Source organism: Sinohyriopsis cumingii, unplaced genomic scaffold (genome assembly GCF_028554795.1).
Source record: "Sinohyriopsis cumingii isolate HCF-2022 unplaced genomic scaffold, ASM2855479v2 utg001510l, whole genome shotgun sequence".
Taxonomy (NCBI): Eukaryota; Metazoa; Mollusca; class Bivalvia; order Unionida; family Unionidae; genus Sinohyriopsis; species Sinohyriopsis cumingii.
Window position 1 is genome coordinate 795,998 of NW_028316007.1, and position 25,757 is coordinate 821,754.

A 25,757-nucleotide genomic window follows, 5' to 3' on the forward strand; every position below is an offset into this window, starting at 1 on the left:
ATTTGACCATTAATAATCTACACATGGGACCTACACATACATGTATAAACAACAAGCTGCTGTCAGTTATTTGACCATTAATAATCTACACATGGAACCTACACATACATATATAAACAACAAGCTGCTATCAGTTATTTGACCATTAATAATCTACACATGGAACCTACACATACCTATATAAACAACAAGCTGCTGTCAGTTATTTGACCATTAATAATCTACACATGGAACCTACACATACATGTATAAACAACAAGCTGCTGTCAGTTATTTGTCCATTAATAATATACACATGGAACCTACACATACATATATAAACAACAAGCTGCTGTCAGTTATTTGACCATTAATAATCTACACATGGAACCTACACATACATGTATAAACAACAAGCTGCTGTCAGTTGACCATTAATAATATACACATGGAACCTACACATACATGTATAAACAACAAGCTGCTGTCAGTTATTTGACCATTAATAATATACACATGGAACCTACACATACATGTATAAACAACAAGCTGCTGTCAGTTATTTGACCATTAATAATCTACACATGGAACCTACACATACATATATAAACAACAAGCTGCTGTCAGTTATTTGACCATTAATAATATACACATGGAACCTACACATACATGTATAAACAACAAGCTGCTGTCAGTTATTTGACCATTAATAATCTACACATGGAACCTACACATACATGTATAAACAACAAGCTACTGTCAGTTACTTGACCATTGATATTCTGTGCTTAGAACCTTTTTACAACCATTTGTTCTTCAAATTTAACCTAGTTGAATTTGCAGCAATTTATTAATGATGAACAAAATTATTGAAAAGTATCAAGAAGTCTTTTATTTTTATGTTTGTTTAACTTGGCAGTTTGCTTCCAAATAAATAAAAGTTTATATGCATGGATTCTCCAGGTATGTATGACTTCATAAGTTTGGCTGATTTTATTTTGTTCACTTAATATAGGAATAATTCTGCAACACTTTATTTCCCTACACTTTAAAAAACGGTAGGAACTTACCATTTTACCACACGTTTTTATGCCCTTGCTATTTTCTAATGGTGGTTCTGTGTTTGCCAGTGGTGGTTCTGGTCATGGTGGGAGAAGGGAGCATCTTTATTAGATTGTGTCCATCCATCCATCCATCCATCAGTCAGCTCCAAGAGACTTATTTGAAAGATTGCTCCAAATTTGTGCATTATAGACAAAAGAAATGTGTTGAGCATATTTATATGCATATGTAGATGGCTAGGTTTAGATTTTCAGGCCATTACAGCAATTTTTATTTCAGTTTTTATCACAAATTTTGTAACTATTTGGATTTTTATAAAATTGTGTTAAGCACAATTAGTCAAAAACTGCTTGAGGTAGACAAATAAAATTTGTTAAGAATAATTGTGCTTGGGTGTAAAAGACCTGATTAGATTTCAGGCCATTATTTAGATTTTCCTTTCTCACAAAGTTTTATCAGAATTTCCAACCCTCCCAACTTAGGCATGTGTCTCATGGATTTAATGTACACTCCTGATCTCCCATTTGGGGCATAAATTTTCATCATCACAGAAAAAATACCCTTAGTACAGATAGTAAATTCCATTCCATTCCATGTCTCAGCATAGTCCTTCATCTATTTATAAATTGTGTGATGGAAGTGGATTCTTGGTGCATTCAACCTATTAGTACAGTATTCTTTGTTCAACATCAATCAAGGTGCGATAACGGGCAATTTCAGCTCTCAGTGGATTCATATGAAACGCATAGATAAAAGAAGTCCCTGTCTCCTCCCAAAATATGCATTAAATTCTTATCAAAGATTGCTTTTAATAAAGAAAATCGACTTCTAAAAAGCCAATGGTTTTGTTGTAGAATCTATTCTTATGGATTATAGACAGTATGGCCAATACGCCTCTGTAAAACTGACTTCTGAAAGAGGTACACCAGAAATTCTGCATTTGCACATTATGCCGTATAGTCAGTGATAGAATGTACAAATGTCTTTTGTTTTGAAACAGTGCCTCAATGAGGTATATATTTATGCTAAGTACGGTTGATTACCTCTGATGCCTATTTTCCTTTTTGTTGGAAACAATTATGCTTTTTTATGTCTAACATCTAACTATGTGTAATTGTATCAAAATCTTGACTTGATTGTCACAGAATAACAATTTGTGTACTTCATTGTAATAAACACACAACCAAAAGCCATGCACATCTTTTGTTTAGTAGCTGTCTGTCTCCCCTTATGAAAAATGCCAAAAATAATCTGTTTAGATTCAATTTACATGAGGTATATTCCACCCGTTATGACTTAAAAACCCACAATTTCATTTCTTCACTAGGTAGGAAGGATGTGGTTGCACAGGTGTTAGAGCTTTCGATTCATAATCTGCAGGTTGTGAGTGTAAGACCTTCACAAGCAGCAGCCCTGACCAGCTGTCTCAGTGTGTCATTAGAAAAGACATGTAACTTCCACTACCTTGGCATGATTATTTAAAACCATCAGTACCTTTAAACCCCACCCACCAAACCCGGCCATTTTTTGACAATAATAATGTCAAAGCAGTCAGTTGAAATTTGCATATTTTAAAAAATGATTTGAGAGTTATTTTTGAACTATTCATTCAAACCTTTGGATAGATAACAGTTTGAATTATTCAGCCAATCATGTAACACATGGAAAGTAAGACAAAAGTAAAGAAACTGGTGTGAAGAGAATGTGCATGAATAGGAGAAGGCAAAATAAAAATAAAGTCTATGATGGCATTGAGGAAAGGTATTTCTTACGCATTTTGTAGCACAATAATCTTTATATTTTGTCTATCATTTTAGATCGACAATTTGCTGTTGATGACAGGTGGGAGGGACCCTGAAGACCAGCAGCAGGTTATGGTCAGTTTCCTGGTCAAATACAGACAGATGGTCAACCCAGGACTCCTATATGTCAATGTCTCTTTCGCTGGAAAGGGTTGTGGGTGAGTAATACACCATAGGGGATCACTAATTGCCAGCCAAGTTGATATTTTTAAATTTAAATATCTCATGTAATTAATTATTTAGGGAGGGTCTCCCTTTAGTCAACTGCATTTATTTGCCCCAGGAAAAGCTGAAAGAATATATTTGCAGTCATCGTTAATGAATAAATTTGATTGTAGAAATGTTTCAAGGAAATCTTCATTTATCGAATGGTTTTTTGTGTATGTTACGAAACCAACATTATTGTCCTCAAGTCCTGAATTGCTGTGACACATCTGATTATATCAATGAAACCACCATCAGTGACCTCAAATACTGGATTGTGGTTATACATTTTAACACATTTTAAAACATGTTGACTAACTTTTGAACACACGCATTTGCTGGTGGGACACCATCATATATTTTGAGACTATCATGGTATCTCAAAAATGGCATCAGTGTTTCAGAAACTGTATCATGGATTTTACTGTTTTAAACCAATTGTATTATAAAGATGTCATTGATTTACCATTTTGCTTGATGCTTAATTTTACAAATTTTTTTAGAAATGTTAAGTGAATTTAAATAATAACTTGTTAAAAGAGGGTCTCAGTAAAGTACCTTTCTTGGCCCCGGTAACAATTGCAAATTAATATACCTGCAGACATTTAAAGTATATCGGGGCTGTTCCAGTAAAACATACCTGGGATCCAGTGAAGGCACTTTTAATGTGGGGTACTCACCCATAGATGCAATTTAATTTATTTTACCCATTTTCATATGAATTCTGTGAAATCAAGGTACCCTGGCATATATTTTTTAACAACTGACTTCCCTGGGTACCATGTATGTTTAAACTCACCTGTCATAATTAAGTAATATAAGTAATCATGGCAATAGTACCAGAGAAGTGCATTTTATCAGAAAGTAGCAAATGTTTTGATGTTTTGAATGGGTAGAATTTAAGTGGAGGGACCTTTTGATCTTTTTAAAATATTTAACAAACTTTTAGACTCTAATTTAGCGTTATGCTAATTATTGTAATGTCTTTGGGTTATTGTAGACCTGGAACAGGTATGAACACGTAGACTTTGAACAGGTCTGTACATTGTAGACTTTGAACAGGTCTGTACATTGTAGACTTTGAACAGGTCTGTACATTGTAGACTTTGAACAGATCTGTACATTGTAGGCTTTGAACAGGTCTGTACATTGTAGACTTTGAACAGGTCTGTACATTGTAGACTTTGAACAGGTCTGTACATTGTAGGCTTTGAACAGGTCTGTACATTGTGGACTTTGAACAGGTCTGTACATTGTAGGCTTTGAACAGGTCTGTACATTGTAGGCTTTGAACAGGTCTGTACATTGTAGACTTTGAACAGGTCTGTACATTGTAGACTTGAAACAGGTCTGTACATTGTAGACTTTGAACAGGTCTGTACATTGTAGACTTTGAACAGGTCTGTACATTGTAGACTTTGAACAGGTCTGTACATTGTAGACTTGAAACAGGTCTGTACATTGTAGACTTTGAACAGGTCTGTACATTGTAGACTTTGAACAGGTCTGTACATTGTAGACTTGAAACAGGTCTGTACATTGTAGACTTTGAACAGGTCTGTACATTGTAGACTTGAAACAGGTCTGTACATTGTAGACTTTGAACAGGTCTGTACATTGTTTTCTTGGGACAAGTTTGTATGTTGTAAACCTCAAACAGGTCTATATGTTATAGACTTAGAACATGTCTGTACCTGTAGACTAGGAACAGGTCTGTACATTGTAGACTTGAAACAGGTCTGTACATTGTAGACTTGAAACAGGTCTGTACATTGTAGGCTTGGGACAGGTTTGTATGTTGTAAACCTCAAACAGGTCTATACGTTATAGACTTTGAACATGTCTGTACATGTATACTAGGAACAGGTCTGTACATTATAAACTTGCAACAGGTCTGTACTTTGTAGACATTTAACAGGTTTGTACATTGTAGACTTGGATCAGGTCTTTATCACCAACATTAGAAGGGTTGCCATTGATGGTACAATTTAATTTTAAAGATGTTCTATTTTATTGAACTTATATTGACATTTTTGTTTCATTTCTTCATTTAGCTTTTCTACAAGTATCAAGCCAGAGCATGACAACAACATCTACATATCAGGCTTCAGTGACCAGATTCTTAGGTACTTAAAGAAATTTAAATTTTCTGCTTTATTTGTTATATTTTTTATGTAAAAAGTTTTAAAAGTTTAAATCACACAGATGCACACACACACACACACACACAGAGACACACACACACACACACACACACACACACACACACACACACAGAGTTGGTGGGATACACTAGAATCAGCTTATCTATCCATCACACTTCTGTTCACTTAATATCTCCTGAACCCTTCAAGATGTCATGAAACATATCATGACTAGACAATGTGTCCTGGAAAAAATGGAGTCTGTATAATCAGCATTGTAAGAATTTTCCCCAGATGTCACAATTGTCATTTTAGTTTTGTCGTAATCATTTCTGAATTTAATTCCATTTTGAGCAGTCTTCTTTTTGTTACTCTGTTTTGTGCAGAAAGAATGGAAAACATTTAATTAAAAATAGTAGCCAATCAACATCGGAAATAACATTGGTGTCATCACATACATGGAGTTTTGTCTGCTAAAACTACAAACAGAATTAAATAATAAATGTTCCTCAGAAAATATAATCAGCATAACTTGATTTGTTTTATGGCAGGTATTGATTAATTTTTTACCTGATTGATACATTTTGTAGAAAACATAAGCTTCAGGTCTCAGTTAGGTGAACAAAACTTAGTTGTACTAGTTTTGTGTTTAGAATTATTGGTTCTGACATAGATGGCATTGTAGGTCACTCTTTTGTATATTATTCTGTGGCTAATATTTTACGTTTTCTGTTGCCATAATAATGCAGATCAGATGGACCCCATTTTTTCCAGGACACATTGACCTTTGGACCTCTGTACCAGTAACAATATTTTATATCTCATGGTAGACTTCCTTGCTATGATGAAGATTCATTAGAAAGCAACAGAAGACAGTAATGCCTTTAAACACCGACCACCAACCTAAAAATGGAAATTCACTGTAATACACAATCTGCTGATGTTTGGTTATACATGTAAATTAGAATACACTTTACATGTATTTATAAATCAAGTTACATTAATTGGAAACTTAATTTAACCGTAATAGTACATTTTGCCTTTGATCACCTGCATATCTTCTTCAGTGGAGCTTAGTTCCATTTTTAGCCATTATTACTATAAGACTTTAATATCCATATTATACCTAATAAAATCCAATTTTGATCAGGTAGATGAATCACTGTATTATTTATCTGTGAGTAAATTGTGAAAATCTATGTGAAGGGGCTTTTTCGTATCAGATTTGTTACATGTTAGCTGAGAAATGCTTGATGGGGTTAGAAGGTCAGAAGCCAGAGTCACATGGTTTGTTTGGAAAACACAATGAAGCTCAAATAAACATGTAATCTTGAACACTTATGGAGCTACATGCAGTAAAACCTGTCTTGAGCAACCTCGGGTATGAGTGACCACCTGTCATTTATGACCACAATCATAATGCATGGATCGATTTTATTATATAAATGTACTGTCTTGATGACCACCTGCTAAACATCACCAGCGACTATGATGTATTGGCAACATGTGCATTGTGACACTGCTATAAATGGCTGCATTGGAAAAAACAGATAAATATGATAGACCTTTGTTGCTATGACTACTTCAGTTGTTTTACAAAAACAAAAAATCTGGCTGGCAACCAATTTCTGAAATGTTATAGGTCATGCATCAGTGTTTCCCTTTACGCACATATGTGTGTCAGGGATGCACGCTGGAGAAAATTGACGCACACAATTTGTTGCTGTGCATTTTTTTGGTGCAAAGGATTCGTATAATGCGATCAGGATTTATTTAATGTCCAGTGCTTTGGATGAGGGATGGCATCATGTATACTTCGAGCATAGTCATAGACTGTTTCCCTGCTTTGTTTGCTCCCTGCATTGCACACCTCTATTCATATAGCGGAGTGCAACGCAGGGAGCATATGAAACAGGGAACCAGACAAGCATAGGCAATGTTATGATGGAGTAGCTTCCCCATATCTCATGAGCTCTTATGCGATTTCCATCGAGCTCAGTAATATGTCATCTAGATGTTCAGCCTCAATGCTTGTTGCACTAGAAAGTGATCTCCAAATTAAAACAGCATGCACTAAGAATCATTAGCAGAGAAAGTGAAAGAAGCAGAACACAAAAGAGTAACCGTGGATTTAACTTTAATGAAAAATGGAGGAAATAATTCTCTTTACTGGAATATGGCACAACCATTAGGATTACTGGTGTGACTTGTGATCGTGTGATTGCGAAGACAGCAAAAGTGAATAATCCTTTCATGACAGAGTTTAAGAATTTTTAAAAATCTGCCCAGTTTGAGCATGTGAGCAAACATTCAGTTTTTTGAGGCATTCATTCAGCAACTCGGATGCCTGTAGAGATGTGTGCTTTTCAGTGTCAACGCTGCATTTAACTTTTTGCAGAAAGAACCACCCGCCTGCCCTCCTTCCACCATGTCATTTATTTGGGGCATTACCTGTGTAGCATAATGTTCCAGTTTTGTTCTCGAGCACCATTGTCCAAGTTCGTGCATTCATAACTTTGCTTGAACCCCAAGTTTGTCAGTACTTGAATATACTTGACTACTAGGCCAAGTATACTTCATACCCGCTTCCCATGGTGCATGTATGGAGTATTGGCTGATGTTTGTTAGCATGGCAATCCTCGGGATCAGGCTTATACAGGTGTCGGACACTCTTCACAACCCTACATACTCCCCAAAGTCTCTCTTCCTGAGGTATTCCTGTGGAACAATGGTCCATTAGCAAATTTCATGCATTCATAACTTTGCTTTTGAACCCCAATTTGTGTCAGTACTTAAAGGTACTCAACTATTATGCCCATATATATTTCATACCCGCTTCCTACGGTGCATGTATGGAGTATCAGCTGATGTTTGTTATCATGCCATCCTCAGGATCAGACTTGTCGAGTTTTGGTTATCAGTGTCCCTATATACCTTGTATCAGCGCCTTGTGGCTTCACATACAGGTGTTGGACACACTTCACAACCCTACAAGTCTCTCTTCCTGAGGCATTCCTATAGAACAAACAATTCAGACTGGGCTGGTGCAGTGTGCTGTGAGAGGACTTGCCCCTGGAATGCCAAAGGTTATTTTATGTGTACAATAAAGTGTCAACTGTACCTATGTATTGTGTGCTATATATATATATATATATATATATATATATATATATATATATATATATATATATATATATATATATATATATATATATATATATATATATATATGATAATGTTATGAGTCTAGGCTGTTACAAAAAGTAACAGGAAAAAAGTGAAGACAACAAGCTTTGTAAAATTTAAATAATTTATTTCCCTAGAATATCAAGTGAAAAATAAGAAAAAAGAACTTGCTGTTTTACGAACCAAATCCAAAAATAATCCAAGAATTAAAGAATAGAAGTCCTAGTAATTAAATGTACTGAATGAAACAGAGTTCGAATTCTGATGAAGTCCAGAATGGAAGACAGTGACGTCTGTTGTAACTTGTGAAGTGCTACAGTGTCAACAGTCTCTTGTTGAATCACAGAAAATATTATTCCAGTTTTTGAATTTTGTGTAAATTTCGATAAATGTCCTTGTCCAAGAATAATTTGAGCACTAGGATTTCCATGGAAAATAATCACTTGAAATCCAATAATTTGAAGAAAATAAAATCTCAGCCCAAATTGGTCACAACAACACAACATAACGTGTCAAAAGTTTAAAGTCCACTGACTACTTCTATACAAAACATTAGGTATAAGGCTAACTTAAGAAGTAAAACAGATTCCCGGATGGGGGTCAAGGGTTCAACCTTCCAGAAGAAATGGATGTTTGTTACATGAAAATTATCACATAGTCCATGTATGACCTTGGCTCAACTTAACAATTCTTACTCTGAGAAAGAATTTTAAAAAATTTTAAAACAGTTGTTTACCAAAACTGCCACTGATTTTGAAACAAGGTCAGGAACTAGGTCAGCATTAGATACAATGTCTCTATTATTAGTTGTTTACATTAAAAATAAAAATGGTCAGTCAGAACTAAGCTCTATTCTAGACATTATCATATCTGTTAAATAAATTTACATTACAATAGCATGTAATAGAATTTTAAAAATTTAAAAACTAACAAACAAATAATTAAATTAAATATACATAATAATAAAATAAACAACACCAACACATAGAATGTGTGACCAGTTTCGCTTTATTGCTTCATCAGACTGAATTCAAACTGAATTCAATATCACTGCTTACATCATTAAATATATTCTGTTTCTAAGTGATCAATGATATAAACAACATGACCTAAGCAAGATGACATCCTATCTTAAATTGTTACGATATGTAATTGTTTTCATCTTTAACAAATAATTGACATGGAAAAATACAGTATTGATAAATGGTATTTTAATACATAATAATGCATAAAACTGGATTTTAAACATATAGACATCTATGTTGCTAACTATATCAGAACTTTATGAATAAACTGAGATAAAGTTTTATTAATATTTTTATTATGTATAATCTATTATTTTTAATATACATGTATTATACCCTGATATAATATTGAAGGTTGTTCAATAATCCATCAGAACTCATATTATATAATAAAAAAAATGATTTGCATAATACCTAGAATAATATAAATAAGTATTATATAAATAATTATTCATAATGTATTGGAAATTGATTTCATAATAATATATTAAATATAATACATTATACATAATAAAAAATATTAATAAAACTGTTTAACTCTATTTAGTCATAAAGTGAAAAAACATTTTGCAGAAAGCACATTATAGTCAAGAAAATAAAGGGAGAATCCAAGGGGTCTTTGTACCCATCAGGGTTAGGGTTAGATCCAAGGGGTCTCTGTACCCATCAGGGTTAGAGTTAGATCGAGGGGTCTCTGTACCCATCAGGGTTAGGGTTAGATCCGGGGGTCTCTCTACTGCAACTGTACACATCTCTCCCATAATTAACTTGCATGTGCTCTGCTGTCGCACTGTCACTTCCAGATGATTTGTGCCTGACCTCAAACCTCCCCTGCCACAAAACTTGTATTAGACCTACTTGACAACTAAAAGATCCATCTGTGTGTAGTGCATGGGGAAAGTGAGTCTGGTTTTCAGTGTTATCATGGTTACAGCTATTATACAGTGTTATACATAGTTATGGCAATAATACAGTGTTATACATAGTTATGGTTGTAATACAGTGTTATCATGGTTACAGCTATTATACAGTGTTATACATAGTTATGGCAATAATACAGTGTTATACATAGTTATGGTTGTAATACAGTGTTATACATAGTTATGGTTGTAATACAGTGTTATACATAGTTATGGTTGTAATACAGTGTTATTTTAAGCAAGATAATGAAAAATCCCTTTATTGTAAGAAGTATCATAAGTAGGATATGTAAATATCTTGTTTTAAGGAGATATTTTGTGAAGCTGGTTACTGAATGGGAGACACGAACCTCAAATAGGTGTTGAGAAGGTACATATATTAAAATTATAGAGCTGCAGTGGCATTGTGGTTTGCATGCAAGACTTGTGGCTGAAAGGTTGCAGATTTGAATCCTGCCATAGGACCAGTCTGAGTCAGCTGCCATTATTTGTACAAGGCATTTTACTGCAGTTGCCATGGCATTAAGTATCCTATTTGTGTTGCTGTGCCATAAAACGCCAAGCAAAAGAAAATTTGTACAAGGTCTGCCAGCAGTCCATTAAAAATCATACCCCACCTTTTGGGGTATTTTCCTGGTAAAATTCTAAGATAGCTGCAGATTATTAACCTGTTCAGACCTTATAAATTTTATACCAAAATTCTGTCAGCATAAACTTCTGTAATTTGGAAAAATAAAGACATCAATGGCGAATACAGTGTTAAAGATATGCTAATTTTAGTAGATGGAGGAGCCTAATTTACATTGTAAGGTGCATGGTTGTGATGCATATGCTTGTACAGGTAAATACTAAAGTTGGTATTTCTGTACTCTGTACAATGTACATGATAAAGACCATTATAACTTAAAATTTAAAAAAGGGGATGAAACTAGTGATAAAATTCTCTGAACCATAAAAATGTAATGTTAGTGGAATATATACTTTGTCATTGTTTTTAAATTGTATACCACACATTCCAGAAAAATGCAATATTAATAAAAATGGCTTTGTAATACTAGACAATTTTCATATATGGATCTAAATAGAGACATTAAGCTTGTGTTGTTGAATATTTAAATAGATTTTGAAAATATTGTGCTTATTGAGGTTTTCTTTTGATATAATTCATGTAGTTCAATATTTTTCCCTTCAGTTGATCTTTAGAAAAGCCAAATGAAAACCTTAAGACATCACTATCGATTTTACTCTTTCGTTTTACACATATATTGATAAATGCAAGTAACTGTTTTCATTTCTTCAGGTTTATTGCTGAACGAGGTGACAGTGGTCAGCTGACCCATGTTGAGAAGATAGATGAGGCATTCGACTTGAAACCACTTCCTCTCACAGTCCAAGAGAGGCTGTCTAAACCAGTGCCAAAAATCAGACCACCCACCCCACTGCCCATTGTCATTAACAAACCAAGGTGAGATACAATATATATAAATTGGTCATTTTGGTACAAGATTTACATTTTTTTAAAAGCAGACAAGCTCATTTACCGAAACAACTTTCCCTTTACATACCTCCCATATATACAGTTTGTTTATTGCTTGCTTCCATATGTCAGAATACATCCACAATTTAAACATAAAATGTACCAGACTTTGGACCATACCCAGTAATTCTTTATATTGAAGCATTTTTGGATAGTTGAAATGCTGATTCAACGTAAAGTTTTGAGTGAATCATGATTCTTTTGTTAATGGTTTATGGTCAATAACAGAAAAGAAGCAAAACTAAGTTTTGTAAAACTTAACAAACAATTTAATTATTAAAGTGATAAATGAAAACTGTGAGATGAACTTACAGTATAATGAAGTAAATCTAAATTAGTCCTTATAAAGGTCTATGAAAATCCTAAATGAATGAAAAGTCCCTTACAGTTTTCAGTACTGAAAATGTACTGGTCCAAAAACTTTGATGTCTTCAAGATGGCATCGTCCAGAATTCTTTGGAATAATTTATAACACTTCTAGAATAGTATTAGAGTCCAAATAATGAGCGCTTTCTATCACCACTGAACATTACAAATAAATATTTGTCTTCTTGAAAAATACCTGAGTACAACATAAAACACGTGTGCAGACTTAAATAGGAACATAAAAAGTGTAAATGACTCCAGAAATTGGAATGAAACTGAATACTTAAGTTTCTCTTTACACCATATATTGTGACTGTGCTTCACAGTAGACTCAATGTAACAACATGCCCTATTGATTTACAGCAAAAAAAAGTATATTCACATCACCTCACACAACCAGTGGGAATCCACATAATTATTCTGGAAACATTGATAACCCATCCGTCATTGCGAAAATACGCAGTTAAAGATGTGGCAACAAAGACTAAAAGCTTACTGTAGAATGCCTAATTGTGCAACATGTCTCAAACTCAATCAGGCATCGCTTTTGTCCTTGTAGAATTCTGAATAAACGAGTTACTAACTGACATATGAATAGGATGGAGTTTGGGGATTTGTAAGTTTTTTGTGGTACAAAGTTTGAGGATTCATCAACTGTTAGTGGTAGAAACAGATTTGAAAGGACAATACCATTTCTACTTTTATAGCTGGAGAAGTCTGCGTGTGTTCATCTCTTCTACATTCCGAGACATGCATGGAGAGAGAGATTTGTTGACACGATTTGTTTTCCCGGAACTGAGGGCACTGGGCAAGAATCATTTCATCAATGTATACGAGGTGGATTTGCGTTGGGGTGTGACAGAGGAAGAAACCAGGAGCAACAAGTATGTGTGATCAATTACTTGCTATATATGTCATAAAATGACCGTAATTTTCATTCTTTTAGTTTGTCAGGTGAAACTTACATGATATCCTGTATGTTGATTAAATTTAGTTATTTACAGCTTACATTCCCCAGCTTAAAAAATGTATCATGACCTTTTTGTTGTGATAGTAGATTTCTAGTTAACTTGATCACCATTCCTATGTGCAAAAATTACATTTATACAGCTTGCCAATAGGAAACATGACAATAATTATAGTTATACAGGTTTACCAAAAGTAAAAGTGACAATATACCTGGTCGTCTTTTATATTTATCTGTTAACATGTGATGACACCTATTTTTTCACATGGACCCACTCATTTCTGTCTTGTGAGTGCATTAACAATTATTTTTAACTTTTAAAATTGACAGTTCCCACTCTCTCATCCAATCTTGCAGTCTCTTATCTCTAGAAATAATGAACACTTTAAATTGTTATTTTACATGTATGTATTTGAATTTAATGAACATAATAAATTTACGTCTTTTTGATATGTATGTATCAGCATTTAATCATCTTCATTTCAGAACACTGGAACTGTGTTTAACAGAGGTGATGAAAAGTCAGCTGTTTATTGGCATCTTAGGAGAGCGTTTTGGATGGGTGCCAGATGAATACATAGTCCCTAACACCAGTGAATTTGACTGGGTCAGGGAATATCCCAAAGGAGCCTCTGTAACAGAGTTGGAGATTTATCTGGGTGCACTGTCTGACCCCAAGGCAAAGAAGGAGAAGGCATTCTTCTACTTCAGGGACTCAACATTTGAAAGGTATTGATAAGCTTTTATGGTGTTAGTTACAGTGATACCAACTGTTCTCAGTATTCTTGTTACATACTCGGGGCTTACAAATATGTTATAGGCAAGATAAAATCCAACAAGCATTCAGTTTTCCAAAATATAAATTTATTTTCCTAAAATATAAAACAAAGTGAAAGAATAAAAATAACTTACAGTATTATACGAATTCCTAGATTATTAACCTCTCCATTTCACAGTATTCCAGAAACAGTTGAAAGGTATTCTGAATGTGCTAGCACCAGTGAAGAAACAATTTTCTAATATCTAAAAGTTTTACTTCAAGCTAATTCAGTGACAGTTGAATGACACTAAGTCCTTGAATGTTTGATGTAATCCAATGAAATTAAATAAACATTTCAGTCTAGCACGATACTGTCTGTTTAGCATAAAAAGTTTTTCCTCTCTGCAGTTTCAATGAAAAGATTATAAATATTTCAAATTTCTTGTTTGACTTGTACAAAGCTGAATATAACAGAAAAATGATAATGTACACTACACATGTGGTGTGACCTCACCTTAAAAGTTCTTTCTGTTGCGTTAGACTACCAATCATAATACTATTATCATTAACAAAAATGACTTAAATAAAAGCTATATTTTCAAAAAACATATGATATAGATATCCATAAATATTTTTTTATGATGTTATAGTGATACCAGTTGTCAATATTCATGTTGCTACTCAACAAACAATGATACATCTATAGAGACAGTAATGTCCTTTTGCACATTTATGATATATCAAGAGAGATCCCAGTAAGGCCTTTGTACTCATCTACGATATATCTTTTGGGACAGTAAGGCCCATTTACTCATCTAGGATGTATCTGTAGGGACAATAAGGCCTATTTACTTATCTAAGATGTATCTGTAGAGACAGTAAGGCCCATTTACTTATCTAAGATATATCTGTAGAGATAGTAAGGCCCATTTACTTATCTAAGATGTATCTGTAGAGACAGTAAGGCCCATTTACTTATCTAGGATGTATCTGTAGAGACAATAAGGCCCATTTACTTATCTAGGATGTATCTGTAGAGACAGTAAGGCCCATTTACTCATCTAGGATGTATCTGTAGAGACAGTAAGGCCCATTTACTTATCTAAGATATATCTGTAGAGATAGTAAGGCCCATTTACTTATCTAAGATGTATCTGTAGAGACAGTAAGGCCCATTTACTTATCTAGGATGTATCTGTAGAGACAATAAGGCCCATTTACTTATCTAGGATGTATCTGTAGAGACAGTAAGGCCCATTTACTTATCTAGGATGTATCTGTAGAGACAGTAAGGCCCATTTACTCATGTAGGATGTATCTGTAGAGACAATAAGGCCCATTTACTCATCTAGGATGTATCTGTAGAGACAGTAAGGCCCATTTACTTATCTAAGATATATATGTAGGGACAGTAAGGCCCATTTACTCATCTGTGGTATCTCTGCAGAGTCAGTAAGTGCTGATTACTCATCTGTGATAATATAGCTGTATGGACAGAAAGGCCCTTTTACTTATCTATGATTATATATCTGTAGTGACAGAAAGGCCCTTTTACTTATCTATGATTGTATAGCAGTAGGGACAGAAAGGCCCTTTTACTTATCTATGATTGTATAGCTGTAGGGACAGTAATGCACATTTGCTCTCACATGAATTTATGAGCCAATCCAATGTTGTTTATGCAAAACTATAAATGATTAAGTAACAGTATTCATGTAGGACTTTTTTATAAATTCAAATCCTCGACAAAACAACAAACACAATGCTTTTTTATGTAAGTCATTACCTTGCTCTGTCCCTTCCATACCCCTTGAGGACAGCATGTTATTTAAATCTCATCTGCACTTACTCCACTTTTCCAACCACATACCTCAAGTTTTGAAGTCACAATAATGGATTGATGGAGAGACACTATTAATGAATCCATATTTAAACACATTTACGCCTATGCATAGTGTGCTTTGATGATATCACCAAATATTTCTTTCAAAGTAAGAATATTGTGAATAAAAAGAAGTTTTGCTGAAAGCTGATCATATGGTAGGAATTAAACCTACAATCTTCTGGTCAAGAGTCCAAGTCCTTAACCATGTCTACAGCTTTCTTGGGTGGGAATCTCAATGATTTCTGATTCGGGACTCTAGTAATGTGACCTTAGAGGGGTAAGGACCGACCCATCAGTTCACTCAAACTGAAAAGAGCATGTCCCTATGTAATGTCAAATATATTTTTAGGGTTGGGCTGTAAACAGTTTCAAACTAATGAATGAGGGTTTAATGTTTTCAGTCTTTAAAAAAGTTTTGACTAAATGGTTGACATTTTAAGGATGGCACATTGAGGAAAATGACATGAAGTAGGACTAAATATCTCTCTCTTCCTGATGTTATGATTTATACCTGTTCATCAATATTTTGGAGTCATCAGTGTTGGATACTTTTTTTCATACATCATCACTTCCCAATAATGCTAAATAATATTTGTACACATTATTTTTTGCCCTTTGGGTTTTTTTGCATGTATGAAAAATTACTTGAAATATGGTCATCACAAAAGGGACTCTGAAGATGAAACATGCAGAAATTCATAACTTAGCATTGACTCAATTAATTATTAGTTTGAAAATAAAAATAATTTAGAGACATAGGGAACTTTTATTTCAAACACTAGTGTTTATTCGTATTATTGCTTTGTTTTTAGGGACATACCAAAAGAATTCCTTGCCGATTTTTGTTCAGAGAATGAGCTTAGCAAGACCAAGATGGTGGAATTGAAGAATAGAATAAGGAACAGTGGCCTGGAAATATACGAGTCGTAAGTTTAATGTTCATGGTTCTCAGATAATAAAAAACAATCTTTAATTCAGATAGTTGAAAGATTTTTAAAAAATGTATGCATTTTAAATCAGTTTATTTATTCATATCCTGTGAATTCATTTTTTTCATGGAGTGCCAGTTTTTTTAATTTCATGGTTGGTACTTCCCCCCCACAAAAAAAAGATTTAAGACCAAATGAACAGTGATCCTTCTGTTGAAAGGGTATGATTTGTAACAGGAAACTTGAAAAACCATCAGGTAATGAGAACGTTAATGACTGCAAGTGGCACACAATAAATTAAGCAAAATCTGTATACCTTTGTGCAGATGAGTAATGAGACAAAAGATAAAGAGTACTCTTAATCATTTATTACATCAATCAGCATGTTGCACTGTCATGATTGATTTCAGGTGTGATGGACATGTGAATAATTTTAACAGAAAAATGATAATTAGATGATTAGGGTTTTAATTGAAGACAATTATGCTGTATTATTAATGTTGATTGATTACTTTTTGAAGATATCCATGCTCATGGGGAGGTGTTGCTGATGGCAAACCAATTGTGAAAGGGTTGGAAGAGTTTGGATCTCGTGTGATCAACAACTTGTGGACAGCCATACAGAAGATCTACCCAGATGAGGTATTTTATAGTGTCAAAGAGAATATCACAAATCTCTTCTTGAAACACATTACCTGATCATAATATGTTAGGGGTATATCCACTACCTTTGTAATTCAGCCCTCCCAAGCTTAAAAATGTTTGCCACATTCTGTTGCTTGTTATAGCAACAAAAGAACTAAAATGTCACTTGCTTGCCATGGTGTAAGTCAGCCTAGAGTGATCTGCCCATAAAATAGATGACTTGTGCCAAATCTTGTCATTTGTCGGTTGCTACTTCCACTCTTGAGTTGTCAGGATACTCTTTCACAGTGCCTTGCAAATACTAAATTCATTTGTTCCTTTTCATCAGTTAAATTTTATTTTTCTAACTTCAGGGAAGTATATTTCAGGTACATTTATTTCTCACTTTATCTGCATCATAGATGAATATTTATTCATCACTTGTCCATACATGTGATTATAGAGTTGGTAGGACAAAAATAACAATCTAAATGATGTGTATTGCACTTGCCATTTTCTCTTACAAATCTACATTTGTTAAAATAAAATTGGCAGTTTACATGTTCTGTCTCTACAGAATCTTTTGATAATCAGTCTACTGGGGACAAGAAATGTGATACAGGTGCAGATGTGTGACTGAGTTATCAGTTTAAGAAGGTTAACATGTGTAGACAACAAGCCATTAATTGATTGCCTTACTGCATTAATTTGTTTGCTATGAGGAAGAATCTCAAACTTCCTTCTATTATTCTCTTGTCCTGGACCCAGAAATGCCATTGATGCACTTTCAGTAAGTTGGGAGGGGTCTTGTGGCTATGCTTACTGCAGATCAAAATAAATATATTTTATATTTTATACCCCTCTTTAAATCATATATCTTAATGTATCCAAATACTCGGTTACAAGACAATGGTTTATTTTGGAATCTCAATGCCACAATTATAAGTCACAACAATATTAGTCACATGACCTTACAAGTAGCTCTACCGGTTGCACTGGTGTCACCGGTGACACCGATAACAAAAGGGTATATAAACAACACACGGAGAGTAAGTTGCATGCCCTTTCATTGGACTCAAACTATCTTCACTTCAGATTAGATTGGTCCTTATGACACATAATAATTCATAATAAAGAACAGGTTGCCTTCATCAACCAGTCAAACAATGGTCATCTGCCCCTATCTATGTCAGTAAGCCTAGAGAGTTGATGATGCAAGACCCAGTCTGTGCCCTCAAACACTACTTGAAATGGATGGAGAAGTGCCATGGTGTCTTACAATGCCTCTTTCTTCGTGTAAAACCGAGAAAAGTGGATATAAACACTCAAAGGTTAAGTTGATATGTTCACCATACCCTGAGATCTCAGGAGATCAGATGTACAATATGAACATTTCAGCTAATAAAATCAGAGCTGTTTTGGCAAGTCTAGCTTTCATATGGAACATTGTGATCAGGGATATAACAGAAGCTGTTGGCTGGCAGATTCAGTGAACCTTCTAGCTGTCATCTGCACAATCTGACTAAGCAGAGACAATAATTGAATCTGGTAAGTCTGATGGTGGCAGCCCAGGCTGTTACCAAATCAGTTTAAGTTGACACAGCCATATATCTGGCACAGAACAACACTTTGCTGGATACACCTGGAATTTTTACTCCATAAGGAAAGTCTTGGAGTCCCTTTGTAAGGTAGGGGGACCACATAAGCTGTGACTACATAACCATCAGTTTTACTGGTCTAATGTTAGGAGTGCAAATAAATAATGGACTAACATTTAAACATAGACGTTGATCCCTATCTAGATTATAGTGTGTATGGTATTGGTGTGTCCAAAAATAATTTCTTTTTTATGTTAAATATTGCTACTCAAAATTCAGGGTCAGACTAAATAATTCCAGTTATCTGATATTTTACACCATTTGTTTAGATAATGGGATAACTTTCTTTTCACTGATGTCCCTGACGTTTTCTTTTATTCTCACTTGAAATTCTAATACCAATTGGAATATCAATCTACTACGGCATAATGAGTCTCTATGCATCAGCAGTGAAACAGTCATTAGAAGGGATGTCACTATTGATCAGAAAAATAAACTGGATGACCTAGTTTGTGAATGCCATAACGCTTAGCATCCACTACTTTTTACAATGACAATAGGAAAATCCTATCCAGCTTACAAAAGACAGTCTCCAACAGTGCAGCCCTAAATGCAAAATAACCTGAAGTCTTGAGATCAACTTGCATCTAATATTAACAAATTGCATATATTTTGAGGTCAGTGAAACAATATTTGATGTTAGGCCTCAAAACAACTAACCAGTCTGACCCACACATTGAACCTCAAAACAACTAACCAGTCTGACCCACACATTGAACCTCAAAACAACTAACCAGTCTGACCCACACATTGAACATCTAAACAACTAACCAGTCTGACCCACACATTGAACCTCAAAACAACTAACCAGTCTGACCCACACATTGAACATCTAAACAACTAACCAGTCTGACCCACACATTGAACATCTAAACAACTAACCAGTCTGACCCACACATTGAACATCTAAACAACTAACCAGTCTGACCCACACATTGAACATCTAAACAACTAACCAGTCTGACCCACACATTGAACATCTAAACAACTAACCAGTCTGACCCACACATTGAATATCTAAACAACTAACCAGTCTGACCCACACATTGAATATCTAAACAACTAATCAGTCTGACCCACACATTGAACCTCAAAACAACTAACCAGTCTGACCCACACATTGAACCTCAAAACAACTAACCAGTCTGACCCACACATTGAACATCTAAACAACTAACCAGTCTGACCCACACATTGAACATCTAAACAACTAATCAGTCTGACCCACACATTGAACCTCAAAACAACTAACCAGTCTGACCCACACATTGAACATCTAAACAACTAACCAGTCTGACCCACACATTGAACATCTAAACAACTAACCAGTCTGACCCACACATTGAACCTCAAAACAACTAACCAGTCTGACCCACACATTGAACCTCAAAACAACTAATCAGTCTGACCCACACATTGAACATCTAAACAACTAACCAGTCTGACCCACACATTGAACCTCTAAACAACTAACCAGTCTGACCCACACATTGAACCTCAAAACAACTAATCAGTCTGACCCACACATTGAACCTCAAAACAACTAACCAGTCTGACCCACACATTGAACCTCAAAACAACTAACCAGTGTGACCCACACATTGAACCTCAAAACAACTAATCAGTCTGACCCACACATTGAACCTCAAAACAACTAGTCAGTCTGACCCACACATTCAACAGAATAGGTGAGTATGAAATGCCAGAAATACACAGAAAGTTTCATTTGGACTACATCATAAGTTGCGCCATTGGCATTAAAATGGAAAAACCAAAACTATTTAAAAGCATCTATATAAATCTCAAATATCTATATTTCAAAACATGAAGTGGTCAGTGTACCACACATAACATTATTTTTATTTACTCACTGTGGCATATAATATGTAGTTGAGACCAAAAGGGAATTTCAAATGATAATAAAAAAACACCTCAGTGACATCTGCAAAAATAAGTGATAGTTCCATTATTTAAACAAATGGTGTTCAGTATCAGATAATAGAAATTTGTTTCACCCAGACTTTTTAGTAGCAACATGGAGCATACAAATAAACAATATGTTTGGATATACCAATAACACACTCCACAGTAGTGATACGATTGACATCTATGCTTAAAACGGAGTTATGGCATTGTATGGTTTTTGTTTGTTAATTTTGTCCCTTTATTTTCTGTATGTCTGAGCTCCTTGGTTTTCTTTGCCATTACTGTCCTTGCATTGGAATAATGACAGCATCACACAAGGAAGTTTGCTGAGCTCATCATCATCATCAGTCCCATAGTCTGTTAGACTGTTGGGGCACCGCACAAGACAGAACAACCAGCTTCCTCCATTCCTCTCGATTTTCCGTCTTTCTCAGTGAGTCGCTCAATGTCAAGCCTGTCCACTCTCAGATGTTATCTTCCTACCTCTTTCTTTTCTGCCTGCCTCTCTTTCTTCTTCCTTGCACAGTGCCTTGCAGGATTGTCTGGGCAAGTCCTGATGATCTTGAGACATGCCCATACCACTGCAGTTTATGTTTTTTTAACTGTGATCAGGAAGTCATTGTGAGGCCCAATGGCTTGTCTTATCCTTTGCCGGTGACATGGCCTTTGTATGTGATGCCAAGGATCTTTCAGAAACATCTCGTCTCTGTGGCCTGTATCCTTTTCTCTATGTCAGCTGTTATGGTCCATGATTCTCAGGTGTAGAGAAATATGGAGATCACCAATGAGTGCATCAGTCTGACCTTTGAATTGAGTGTAATGTTCTTGTCATTCCAGATGGGCTTCAGTTTTGTCAGTTCTGCTGTTGTCTGTGCAATCCTGGAGAGTACTTCAGGCTTCGATCCTTCATCTGTAACAGTTGCCCCACGATATTTGAAGCTGTGGACTGTTTCTAGCTTGTTAATTTTGACCCTGATGTTGGTGCAGATGCTGTTGGTGTTGTTAGTCATCATTTTGGTCTTCTCTGCACTGATTTCCATGCCATAGGCTGCAGAGGTTTTGTCGAGGCTCTTTACTAAGCTAGCTAATTCTTGTTCATTTCCTGCTAGTCCATCAATGTCATCAGCAAAATTTAAGTTGGTAATTGTTCTCCCTCTGATGCTGACCGTACCTTCATGCCTTTCAAGCATGTCTGCCCTGATTCTCTCCAGGAAGATGTTGAATAGTGTGGGAGGGTGCAGGCAGCCTTGTCTGACTCCAACTGTTGTTCTCAACCAGTCTTCTGTGCTGCCATTGAAGTATACTGCACTGGTGGCCTTGTTATAGAGGTGCTCTATTACTGTGATGAGGTTGGTATTGATATTGTACAGTCTCATGGTCACCCACAAGGCTACATGCCCTACCCTGTCAAATGCCTTCTTGAAATCCATGAAGTTGTGGTACAGATCTTGCTGGTGTTGGAAGTACTTCTCACACAATATCCTGAGGTTAAAGATCTGTTCTGTTGTGCTGCGCCCTGCTCTGAACCCTGCCTGCTCCTTGGCAATGATCTTTTCAGCCTGTGGTTTTAGTCTGTTCAGCAGTATCCTCAACAAGACTTTACTTGGATGGCTTATAAGACGGATTGTACGGTGTTTGCCCAATCTTGTTGCAGATGTTTGTGAGGACGCTAATAATTGCTTCTCCCCCAGCTTGGATCAGTTCTGCTCAGATGTTGTCCACTCCTGCTGACTTCCTCTTTTTCAGCAATCACACTATGGCTTCTACTTCTTCATGTAGGATAGGGTGGTTGTCGTTGTTTGTTGCTGGAGGGACGTTCAGTACCGTTGGATCTATTGTGGCTCAGTGGTTTTAAAGTTCTGCGCAGTACTCTGTCCATCTTTTCAGAATATCTTTTTCTTATGTGAGGCTGTTTCCGGCAGTTTCTGGCTTTGTCCTGTAAAGAGGTGACCCACCATTGTTTTATGCTTGTTCTAACCAGTTCCTCTTTTGCTTTTTACATGCTTTTTACATGCTTTTCTTGACTTCCCAGTTGACTGCCTTGTATTGCTCTGCCCCGTCTGTATCATACTTTTTCTTCTTCAGTTCCCTCCTTTTGTCACACAGGTTCAGGATCTCAGCTGTGATCCAGGGCTTCTTGGCTGGGCAATGTCTACCAAGAATCTTGCTGTTTTGGTTGTTGCTATATTGAAGGTGGTGATCAACATGTCTATGTCAGTAGTAATGTTCGGAGTGCAGCTTATCCTTATATTGGAAATACAGTTTTCTTTTCCTTCAAATTCTAGCCATAATAGTGGCAGGATACTTTGCACTGCTTGCTCCTGTCAGCCGTTCTTCTTATGTTAATTTGATTGGGGAATGTATTTAGAAAAGAAAGCAAATATTTTTATCACATTATGTTTCTTTGATAATATTTGCCCAACCAGATTACTGTTAAACCCTTCCTATGTGAGCATCATGATTGATGTATTATTATTACTCAAGCTAAAACTGAGTAAACAGCTGTAGCCACCTAGCAGTTGTCAGGGTAAGTAATGGGTAGAAGTTACTTCCCTTTGTGTTTTATAGAAAGGAATGATGTCATTGTTTTTTTCATGATTGCTAGATTTGAGAAGTAACAGAGCTTCTTGTTAATGTAGATGTGATTGTGTAAGTATTCTCAGAGAAACTTAATTTAATGAACAATTTGCTTGTCCATAGACATCAGCATTATAAGCTAACTGAATGTAATTCAGTGGATATTTTGTTTGTCAACAAAGTTTATACAATTTTCGTGTCAGTCATCCAGGTTTGCACATTAATGCTTATATCCTTAATTTCTTCATGACATTATTAAATTACTTCATATTGTTAGATTTTGTACAAATTATACACCATGGAAGGAAGATAAAATGGGTTACAACAGTGAAAATTGATTTATGAAACATATTTTTGACAATCTTTATATAGACTTAAATATTTTTCTTTATTCTATGATGTTTCTACCACTCTCTTCAATTCCAACAGCATATAATAAGTCTGATGGACACATTTATGTTTGGCTAACCAGTTGCAACTTACAATCGCAAAATTCCTTAGAGTGCTTTTCTTGTAGAAATTATCACAGCTATTGATTCCACTTCTGGTTTTTGTAATAGTTTCAAGGCAGAGTAGATGTACTTGCATTTGCAGAGGTATATTTTTAATTAGGGCTAATATTTACTTAACTTCTTGGTGAATTTGAAGTTTTAATCTGCCATGACTTGCAAAACTAATAAGTTGTGTGCAGAATTTTCTTGGTTTGCAGTATGTATTTAACTTGACACGACCATTTCAGGGTGCCATCTTAGATGAAGCACAGCACATCACTCAGCTGCATGAGGCCTTTGTTCAGAGTCACAGAAATGCTTTTGTTGGCAGGAAGACAATGATCAAAGACTGCATCAAGCTGATCACTGACCTGAGAACCGGAATTATCATGTTGCATGGCAAACCAGGAACAGGCAAATCGGCACTTCTGGTACATCTTGCTTAAGTATTGGAATTATAGTATTCACTGCATATAGCATGGATTTTCCTTTTCATGGCATCATCAACATTTTCATCTTTGTCAACAGTGTTACCATTTTTATCTCTGTTAAGATTGGGAGTTTTTGTTAAAATTTTTGAAATTCATAAAATGCATTAAAGCATGGTTCATAGGCAAGATAAAATACTATATATATGTTCATGTAAAAATCGGATCCAACTGCAGACAGCATAGACCCTGATTGTCCAGTAAGTAATGTGCTGACAGATCAGGGTCTGTGTTATTTGTTCTACTGATTAGTCCTAATATACTGTATAGACCTAGATATGGCTTGTATGTGAGTATATACCAAGCTAGACTGCAAACTTGCCAAGGCCACACAAAAATTTATGTTTGAATGATTTAATAAACAAAATAATGAACAAAAATCCTCCAAGTAAACTGAGTCATTAAAATCATTTATTTAAAGATGTTATGTTCTGAAGTCTGTCAGATATACATTTGTTCTGTTATCTTTCTAATTATCCCACTCAGACAGCATTAATCCTCACATGAAATGTGTTGACAAAAATAAAAATCACATTTTCACTTGAATACAGTCATTATTTTGACAAAGTACATAATTTGACGCATGATATGTAAAAGCTAAATTTGTCAGATGTAGTTGTTGCAGAATTGTAGTAAAATTTAGGAATTTCTTTTTATTGATATAATTGTATTGGCACTTAATAGAGAAAACACATGCAAATCAACCTTTTTTTTTGCCTTTATAACAATAAGATAATCTATATTTTGGTTAGATATACAGAACTATTTCATGAGTGATATGAAAACATTTTGAATCATTATGTGTGACAAATATATATCCAAGATATCCTTCATTTATTGTTTATTTCATTATGAGGTGTTTAAATATATTTGTGAGTGAAAGACTGTTATCACTTTATCATTATCGTGATAGTGGTGAAGTCACTTTTGGAAGGATGTTCTTTTTCCATTTAGGAAGTATATCTGCCTTAATGCATGTTCTACAGACCTGTATTTCCATATTTAGGCCTATTTTTTCTTTCTCACCCCACATCTTTCCTCTCTCACAATGTTGAACTTCTTGTTTATATTTATATATTCAGTGTAAGGGCACAGTCAAGAATGCATGTAAATGAACTTCAGACAACAAAAAGCTGGCTTCAAGTATTAACTGTTTTATAATTGGCTTTCTACATGAATCCTGCTAATTGTCAGTTGTCAGTGACTGCACATTCAGGACCTTTTGCT

At 35.1% G+C, this 25,757-nt stretch overlaps 1 protein-coding gene across 2 annotated transcripts in view; it reads left to right on the forward strand.

The window, feature by feature from the left end:
* The window catches only part of LOC149772396 (telomerase protein component 1-like), a 237,552-nt gene that overhangs the window by 67,106 nt on the left and 144,689 nt on the right, over positions 1 to 25,757 (forward strand). For both annotated transcript variants that reach the window (XM_089947879.1, XM_089947880.1), the window contains exons 16-23: positions 2,859 to 3,001; positions 5,102 to 5,173; positions 11,623 to 11,787; positions 12,933 to 13,109; positions 13,679 to 13,921; positions 16,650 to 16,763; positions 17,288 to 17,408; positions 24,291 to 24,473. In XM_089947879.1, coding sequence (XP_089804005.1) covers positions 2,859 to 3,001; positions 5,102 to 5,173; positions 11,623 to 11,787; positions 12,933 to 13,109; positions 13,679 to 13,921; positions 16,650 to 16,763; positions 17,288 to 17,408; positions 24,291 to 24,473 — 1,218 coding nt within the window. The remainder of the gene's footprint in view (positions 1 to 2,858; positions 3,002 to 5,101; positions 5,174 to 11,622; positions 11,788 to 12,932; positions 13,110 to 13,678; positions 13,922 to 16,649; positions 16,764 to 17,287; positions 17,409 to 24,290; positions 24,474 to 25,757) is intronic.